The 10,000-nt window shown below is 40.0% G+C and overlaps 1 protein-coding gene across 1 annotated transcript in view; it reads left to right on the plus strand.

Annotated features, from left to right (window-relative positions):
• Window positions 1-6,376: 6,376 nt before the first annotated feature.
• The window catches only part of GAL (galanin and GMAP prepropeptide), an 80,440-nt gene continuing 76,816 nt past the window's right edge, over window positions 6,377-10,000 (plus strand). Inside the window, exons 1-3 of the mRNA XM_044065979.1 lie at window positions 6,377-6,754; window positions 7,706-7,786; window positions 9,493-9,547. Coding sequence (XP_043921914.1) covers window positions 7,706-7,786; window positions 9,493-9,547 — 136 coding nt within the window. The 5' untranslated portion in view covers window positions 6,377-6,754. The remainder of the gene's footprint in view (window positions 6,755-7,705; window positions 7,787-9,492; window positions 9,548-10,000) is intronic.

The following is a 10,000-nucleotide window of genomic DNA, read 5'->3' on the forward strand; positions in this document are numbered from 1 at the left end:
ATAGTCAGTCACACTGATGTCCCACTCACAAGGCTGGACAAACAGAAGGTTACTGTTAGCTGCCTGTCGGGAACCAGAATCCGCCACATAACACAAGCACTCAGGTCACTCCAGAACAAGTACAAATATGACTCTGTCATTGTTCATGTTGGTGTGAATGACCTGAGACATACCTCCCTGGACTACATGAAAACAGACATGGAAGCGCTCACTGATCATGTAGCCCAGGTTGGTATGACCCTGACCCTGAGTAGCATCCTGCCCTCACCAAGAATGATATCTCAGTATAAAGAAAAAATGATTAATTTCAACAACTGGCTAAGCTTCTGGTGTCATTCAAAGGGGATTCAGTGTCTGTCAGCCTGAGATGACATGCTCGACAAGCCGCATTGCTTCGCAAGGGACGGCTTGCATCTGTCACACCTAGGCATTTGAATACTGGCCAAGGCTCCTGCTGCCCTCATAGTGCCCTTTTTAGGCAAGGCCCAAAAGTCAAACTCACCTCCATAAACAGCACAATTAACAAAAAACTGAGGGTTATGCTACTCAACGCCAGGAGTTTAAATCTCAAAATGCACATGCTCAAAGAACTCCTCAGTATGGAGAACGTTGACATCTGTGCAGTAACTGAAACCTGGTTCAAGGCCCCAGTGAGCACCCCAGCACTACTGGGCTACAACTCATACCACACGTTTCGGCCACAGAACATGGACCGAAACACCAAAGGAGGGGGTGTACCCATATTCATCAAGGATACCTACACCTCCAGGTTAGTGGCACAGCATGATACCTCTGAGATCATCCATGTGCAACTAACATCAGGCAAATCTGCAATGCAAATTGTGGCCCGCTACAGATCACCCTCCATGACCTAGGACCACCACTCCACCTTTCTGGAGACATTGGAAAACATGAAGATCCTACCGAACACCCTGATATTGGGAGATTTAAATTACCCTACCATTAACTGGGAAAACTACTTGAGTACAAACTCCCAGGCCCAGTGCTTCCTGGAATTCATCAACTCAAATGCCCTGGATCAGCTGGTAAACTCCCCTACCAGAGGTGAAAACATATTGAACCTGGTCATCACCAATATGGGCGACAGGTGTTTCACATTGGAGGTCAACCCGTCACTGATTAGATCAGAACATAAACTAATCACTCTGGATGTCCACACCCCACCACCGCCCCAACTAAGGAAACCACAGTAAAAAACTTTTCTAGAGCAAACTTCACCTTACTTAAGACAGAGGTGGTAAGTTTCACAGCCCCCACACTAAAGGATAACACTGCCCAATATGCAGAAACCTTTACAAATGTACTCTATGAGAACCTACAAGGATGCATAGATCATGCCATCCCTAGCAAAACAAAGACTCACTCCTCTAAGAGAAGGAAACCAGTCTGGTGGACCCCTGCCATAAACATGCTATACAACAGGAGGAGGAAACTAGTTCAGAAAAAAAGAAAATCCCAAGAAGGAAAGACATCCCTGATCAGTATCAGTAAGAAACTAAGGTCCCTCATAAAATCATCCAAGGCTAACTTCGAAAGAAAAATAGCCAAGGATTCAAAAGATAACCACAAAGCCTTATTTAGCTATGTTACGAATCTAAGTGGCAACACACAGATATGCACTGAACTAGTTCAAAATAGCACAAAATATACTGAACCTACTGATATTGCCAACATCCTGGCAGATAGATTCAGTGCAAACTTCACTCCCCTCTTATCCCCAAAAGGGCCCACAACAATACCGGAAAAGTGTAGTTTCCTGGAAATCACAGACGCACAGGTGAAAACAGCCCTTTCAAAAGCCATAAACACAGCATCAATGGAGCCAGATGGTGTCCCAGGCTGCATCTTGCATGAACTACAGAATGAACTAATCCCCCACCTAAACACACTGTTCAACCTCAGCCTCTCCACAGGCTACGTGCCCATAGAATGGCGCACAGCAATGGTTATTCCACTCCACAAAGGAGGGGCCACAACTGACCCTGGTAACTATCTCCCCATAAGCCTGACTAGCCTGGTCTGCAAGGCTATGGAGCGCATCATCATGGAACTCATTAACAAAGACATTGGGAAACTCCAAACACTTGACCCAACCCAGTTCGGCTTTGTTAAGGGCAGATCATGCCTACTAAACCTGGTTGACTTCTTTGAGACAGTCACCAAGGCCATAGACGAGGGAAAGGTTGTACACACAGCCTACCTTGACCGCGCCAAGGCTTTTGACACCATTCCCCACTCGGGTATTACAGAAAAACTCACCAGCCTGAACATAAACCCCTACATCACGAGATGGGTTGCCAACTGGCTTACAAACAGAACGCACACGGTAAGAATAGCGAGCTCCAGATCCGACTCTAAACCAGTCACAAGTGATGTCCCGCAAGGCTCAGTCCTGGGACCCCTACTGTTTGGCATATACTTCTCAGAAGTACAGGCAAACACAGGAGGACTATGGCTAACCAAGTTCGCCGATGACTGCAAACTGGGAGCCATAATTGACTCTCTGGCTGACACTGACATCCTCCAAAAGGGCCTTACTGAGACGGACACCTGGTGTCAAAGTCATGGCCGCAAGCTAAATGCCAAAAAATGCATAGTCATCCCATTTGGGAAAAACAAAACGCCCACGAATTACCACATAGGTGGCAGCCCCCTTAATACAGAAGAGGTAATAAGCGATCTGGGGAACCAGGTAGATAGTAATCTCTCCTTTGACAATCATATTGCCAAAGTAGTTAGGAAATCCTTCTATGTGGCCCATCTAATTACTAAAGGGTTCGCATCTAGAAATAAAGAGGTTATAGTGCCCCTCTACTCATCACACATCAGACCCTCATAGAGTACGATGCCCCATTTGGGATACACCTCACAAGACACTTCCAACAGCTGGAAAGACCACAAGTACCTCACCAAGTGGATTACTGGCCTCAAACATATGTCCTATGCAGCCCAAATGAAAAATCTCTGGCTGTACTCAGTGGCATATCGCTTACTCAGAGGTGATCTCTGCCTGACTTACAAAGCCGTGTCCAACTCAGAATTGATGGACACGCTCCACCTAAAGAAATCCAAGTCACTGCGAGCCACGTGCTCTTGTGAGCTAAACCTCGCCACAACAATAAATAGGACATGCTGGAGGGATAGATTCCTGTCACAGAGACTGCCCATGCTTTGGAACAAAATTCTAAACTACATTAGGCAGAGCCCCTCAACTAACACTCTACAAGAGAAACCTTGACGAGTGGATGGGTAACAGAAAATACACCCCTGGGAGCACTTCATTGGCTCTGCTTGACAGAGGATCAGTTAATTAATCAATGGGGCAGTGAAAGCAGACACACTCTGGCTAGGCTTATAAATGCCCTTGGGCAGATAGCCTTGTACCTACCTATGAACCTAAGAGGCAGATGGCACTGAATGCATATAAGCCATATTTATGGTTGCATTTGCTATAATTTTATTACTTTGTTATAGATATTTACCCCATGCCACAGAAATTTGTCTAAAAGGCACATGTTCACATCATGCAAAGAGCTACTTGATGGCCAAGAAGGAATGTCTATTACTTTGGTATGACAGAAGGCCCACCAGAGTTTGGTGAAAGACAGAGGCATAAAATGGAGGCATCTAATGCAATGTTTGATTGCTTGTTTGATTAACAGTATGAGTTTGCACCAACTTTAGGAGGAACAGTAATATCACCATTAATCCTAAGCTTTCACTAAAAAAGTAAAAGAACACAGTTTTTTGACACAGGTCATAATTGTGAACTGAACATTAAGAAGTTTGATGAGTACACAGGCATGTGAATGGTAATTAGTTAGTTAATCTCCATGAATGATATTAGGATAGGCTTATGAGTTAGAGAAAGTAACCAGGCAATGTGCTTGGGGGGAATAGTTAAGGCCCACCCTCAAATCGCAGGTTAACCTTACAAGGCAAATATCAGATGAGCTTGGGTTAGGGTAACATCTCAGATAGCCTTGGCCATCTCTAAGTTACCCTTGAACTAATTAAATGATAAACATGATCATTTCCTACTGCACAGTGGTAGCATTGTTGCCTCAAGAGGTTCTCCAGTTTGATTCTCGGGTGCGGTGACTTCTGTGTGGAGTCTGCATGCCCTTCCTGTGTTCGTGTGAGTTTACTCCGGGTGCTCAGGTTTCCTGCCATGTTACAAAGACATGCATCTGCAGCATTTCTCCCCAGGCCTCCGCTGAAAATTGGCTTCATTCCAAGTCAGGCTTTCCCAGTAAACAAATGTTAAATAAAATAAATAACAAATTATGCATCTAAAGGCACTGTGACACTTGATATGGACCAGTGAAGGATGCCACTTATGGTGAAAATGGTAATGCATTTTTGAAAGGATTTCATGCACAGGTGCCCCACTGATGAAATGGAAGAAACTGAGTTTGGAAGGGGCCCAATAGTGTATTTTGTGAATATAAAACAGAAAGAAATGAAAATATAGAATTTAAAAGGGATCCATAATAAACTGAAAAGCCATCTTTTCTACTGAAAATGAAAAATGGCATTTGTAAGGGAGTTAAAGAAGGGATCACTCTTTTGGGAAAGTAAATACTTATGCTGTTAGTAACCCCCCCCCAGCCTTCAAGCCTAGCTTTTAGTGCACATCTGTTTCTTGATGATTTCAGCTCTGGTTTGATCTAAGTGGCATAAATGATACCATTTCCCCATTACCATTGCTTCCCTTTTCCAGATTTATATGGATGCACTATGTAGAAGGGACTCCTCTCTCTCATACTTCATCTACCTACATTCTGTGCCACCTTTTGCTTATTAGAAAAACTGATCACCTTCAGTAACACCAGAGAGTCTTGTGATTGTACTCTGGCCTTAAGACATTAAAGCCAGACATACTTGTAAAATTCTTTACTCAAGAATCCTGGACAAAGACAAAATATAACGGAGGGAAAGCCTCAAAATCAAGAGGAATTTTTAAGTATTACTCTAAGTCACTGAAAACATTAACAGATCAACTTGCTTTGCCTCAGCATGCATAGGGACTGCTACAAGAGCTCAAAGACTATTGTCTTGATGTCAGGGACTCAAGCATCTTGCAGCTCATGGAAGCTGTGACTCACACCTAAATATGAGTTCAGGCAAGCAACTACCACAGCTTACTTGAACACATTATTTGAGTTCAAGTGAGGTAAGTGCAGAAGCAGTGGCGAAGGAGGGGGGGGGTGGGAGTGTAGACTGGGGCACCAGTAGGGAAGGGAGTTTTATGTTTAGGGAGTGGGATTTCAGATCTATGGAACAAGAAGGGGGTTTTATGGTTAGGGAGTGATAAAGAAGGCTTAGGGTTCAGAAGCAAGAAGGGAATCTTGGGGAGCAAGAGAGATATTTTAGGTTTAGGAAGGGGTAAGGAAGTTTTAGGGTTAGGGAGCAATAAGGGAGCTTTAGAGTTAGCATTCTGGTGGTAGGGCTATATAATTTTATAGCATATGGTGTTTGGAAGGCTAAGTAGTTACTGGCAATCAGGTTAGTGGGATTCGACCACTTGCCTTTGCAAGCAAATGGCAGCAAGCAATTGTATGAGCGAGTGGGCACTTGTAGATCCGCATGCAATTTCTGAGCAAGAAGAAATGTGAACCTCTAATGTGTGGCATTATTGATTAACTGCAATCCTCTGTGATTTAGCAGAAATTCAAAAAAATTTTAGGGGGAGGCTGGGCAAAAATATGAGGTAAAATCCGGGACAGTTGAGAGAAACGGTCAGCTAAATAATTTCTAGGGTCTTCTTTTTTAAAGTTTGCAGTGAATAGAATTGCAGAAGACATACTGATCACTGCATGACCACAGTACCATCAGAGGGTTCTCAGAAGCTCTTTTAGGTTTCCACGTGCTATGAACATGTATACACACATACAAGATATACGTGTGTGTATGTGTGCGTGTACATGTATCTGTACATCATCCATGCTTGCGAGTCGCAGACTACTACTTTAACATGGCGATCCCATCTACGGGGGTTATTATAACTTGTATTTAAAACTCCAGAATACTATACTGTGTATAATATAAACGGCAAGTTACAGTGTATGAGTAACAAAAAATATGTTTTTCCTCATCCGTGATTATAACAACTAGTTTATTTTACGACAGCGTACTCTGTACATCATACATTGTGAATTTCCCCTGCCTTTCACCTCCACGAATGATGTGCTCACTAACTCTGTCTCCTCCACTGGCACCCTTTCGCTATTTAGTTTCCCCAAAATGAAGAACATAATGATGTTAACATGCTGCCCTTTGAAATTACGTCTGTTTTCCTCCATGATCTGCCTTTCACTGGTGCCAGAGCCACAATGAAACGTAATTATCTAAGAGGCTGTCTTCGGTCGAAGTAATTGTAGATGCTTTCAAGTACATCCAGTCTCCAGCTGGGCTGTTGTAAATGGCCTCTTTAGCTCAATTCATGACAAGGGAACGGGAACCTGACTTGGTGATGTCACCTACTTCTTCTTCCTCTCCAAGGAATATTTTGAACCCCCTCCACCCACCAGAGGAGAAACTATTTATCTAAATGTATATATAGGGCACACAAGCAAAGATAGTAAAGCATGGAGACCCAAGCTTCCTGTGCAGCAAAACTAGTTTTATAGCTTTTTTTTTCTTGTCATCGGATTCTTCTCCCTAGAACACAGAACAATCTGAAACGAACTTCAAAAGCAAATAACCGAATTTTCCCATTGATCAAATCAAGGTAAGTCTTCATGGTACGACTGTTTTACATTAGTGGTAGGTTTGAACATTAAACGCATACCAACTAGGAAGTAAGCTGCAATTCCACAAAATCCTGCAAAAGTACAAACTGCCGCTTCTTTTTTAAACGAAAGGTAATTGACTTATAATACTAGTCGGAAGCAGGTTAATATAATCGGTATGTTTGAAGTACAGCCAGAGGAACTCGAAGTTAATCGTCTGATATTATACATTAATTTACAACAGAACTGAGCTTGTCAAACTAAATCATGAGCACTGCAATTTTATTTTTAACGATGTTATGTAACCCAGCTTTTGGCTTGCTCTTTATTTGATGTATCAAAAAGGCAGAATTTAACTTAGATTAACAGTGGTCCTGATGTGCTGATACTGGTGCAACTCTCAGGTTTCATTAACTGTAAAGTTCAAGAATGTTAGTGTCACTGTTACAAAGTGGTTGAAGAACTAGATGAGTCGATAACACGTCCAGCTTAACATACCTCTCAACTGTCCCTGATTTTGACTCAAATTTTAGCTCTATCCCTCAATCCCTCCTAAAACTAGTGACTTTTGGAGGAAAGGTGGTGAATTACTCAATGAATAATGACAATAATTAAGAGTTATAGACTTTTTTTTACTTCAGAAAATGTATAAATTCATATGCTCTGATTCTGTCAATGTTTCAAGTTAATAGCACTAATATTTTAAAAGTGTCCCTCATTGTCCCTGATTTGTCTTGACTTGTCCATGATTCTATTGAAATTTGTCCCCGATTGATTGAGAGGTCTGGTCACTCCAGCAATAAGAATCTTAGCAAGGATGTCATTAGGGAATGCTGCAGAATAAAAACATCCTAAATAAAGCATACAAAAAGTTTGCGTGTGAAACACAGTTCCCCAACACCAGTGATGACATGGACACTAATACAGCATGTCTTCTTTTATATTTTCAGATGCAGAGCTGTGCTGGTATGCTGTTCCTGTCGTTAATATTGTGTACTGCTCTTTCAGAAACATTTGGACTAGTTTTATCGGTAATTCCTTTTTTGTGTGCTATCTTATCACCAGTTTCATTAACAGAACATGTCATTTCTAGATGCTCATTGCTCAGCTCAGAACAGGAATTGATAGATAAGGAAGTTGAAAATAATAGATGGATGCATTTTGTCAAAATATCACATCTTTCATCCACATTACACTTGGTAAAACATTATTTTAGTCAAACTAACTCTGAAAGTCTCTAACATTTTGATGAGACAGACAGTATTAAAAAGATGAGTACACCAAATGTTTTGCAAAGCACTAATATTATTATTGGTCAGAATGTACTCATCTTTTTAATAGTCAGTCAGGTGTAAATAAATTAAAAAAATCTGCTCCCATTGTATAAACCAGAACAATTCACTTATACAAGTAGTATAGATCTGTATCATTAAAGTAATATGAAAACTCAGATTGGTGATATAGCAGCATCAGCAAAGTAATATTAAAACAGATTTGACAACAGGAGTGATTTTAAATTTAGTGCAGCTAAGTTGTCTTTTATAATCACAACATTTGTATAATTTAATAGAACTACAAGTAAGACAATCAAAAGGTAGTTTTAAAGCAGTTACAAAACAGACAGTTATTAAACCAAAGTTATTATTACACCTAAATAACCTGGATTTTGCTATAGAGGATACAGAGCTTCTACTGAAACACAAGTGCTAAAATGGGAGAAAATGGAGTATATTATTTTAGAAAAGCTTATTTCCCTTTCTAATTTTACCAAAGACTGGGCAAAAGGTAAATGGTTGTTTTTGTTTCTTTGTTTTTGGGGGTATCACATATTTGCATGTTTTCAGAGTGGTAATGAACTCAGAGGTATTTAAAGTAAGTTCTGTGCGTTTGTAGCAAAATCTTTTCTGCTTATTAGTATACCTCTTGAATAGTGACCGGATATGTTTCAAACTGTAAGTCTTTGAAAGTGGTTAGAGTGATTCTGTTTTCTCTAAAGCCGGTTCCTGCCTGAAGAAATGCCCATTCCTGCCTGAAGAAAATAAGTCCTTGACTTTGCTGAAAATGGAGTATTTCCTTTTCTTTGAGTTTGTGTATCACTGGAGTGAGAACATTGCATGGAAAGGGTAATACAGGGAGACCTGCCTTACTGAAAAATACATTTCCTGCTAATTCATTGCTTGATTAAAGGAAAGCACATTTCAACCATTGTTTCCAATCAGTTATGCATCAAAGTAGGGCCAGATGACACGATTCTCTAAATTACACTTTTCTTGGTAAAGGCAAGACTGCAATAGCTTCAAAGTATTAATCTATAATTATTTTGCTCCATATAGCATAAGGCTAGTTTGAAATATATACATCTACAGTTTTAAATACAGTTTTATGTACATAAAATGTACATGCACATTTATGTACATTTTTATACTTTACGTACATATGCAATTTTGTACTTTTTATGTACATTTTTAAACATTTATATATATGTATGTCGTATGAACCATATGACTGTAGTACTCAGATGTTATGTGGATTACTACAAATAAAAATCGAATGCATAATTAAAGCTTTAGTTTTACTAAAACACAAGTTCTAAAGTATATTCAAATCATTTCCAGTAGTAAATAGAAGGCTTGTCATCTTCTTAGTGCTACCTTTGCATGTTTCAAATATATTTACATTCATGTTCAGAGTTAAATATGTTATTTTAAATATAATTAGCCATTTGTTTTCTTTTAAGGCAAAGGAAAAGCGTGGCTGGACATTGAATAGCGCTGGTTATCTACTTGGACCACGTAAGTGTTATGTATATCGGTGTTTTCAATTCACCTCACATATATTTTGTTTAATATAAAGTTCATATGAAGCAAGCATTAAACTCATATGATGTTTAATAAACTTACAGAAGTAAATGCACACTAAACTCACACATTCAGCTGTTACTCTATAACCCAACTAGCACATATCAGTGGTAAGGATATATGGACGCAGATGAGAAATTTAAGAGGCAAAATGAAAAATAAAAGGAAAAAAGCTATAGAAAGTCACTGCAGAAAATAACTCAAGAAAGAGTATGTGTTGTCCTTATATGAAAGTAACACACCTTGTAAGGTGGTAAGTGAATTTCCAAGAATAAATGACATGGCATGAGAGTTAACCCAGTCTTGAGATATATCAGGCTTACAAAGGCAAAATTAGGAAGCCTATTGTCTATGAAAGCATCAGAGGATCACACAAACAACATTACA

The sequence above is a fragment of the Protopterus annectens genome, chromosome 3.part0, assembly GCF_019279795.1.
Source record: "Protopterus annectens isolate FY-2018-M chromosome 3.part0, PAN1.0, whole genome shotgun sequence".
Taxonomy (NCBI): domain Eukaryota; kingdom Metazoa; phylum Chordata; order Ceratodontiformes; family Protopteridae; genus Protopterus; species Protopterus annectens.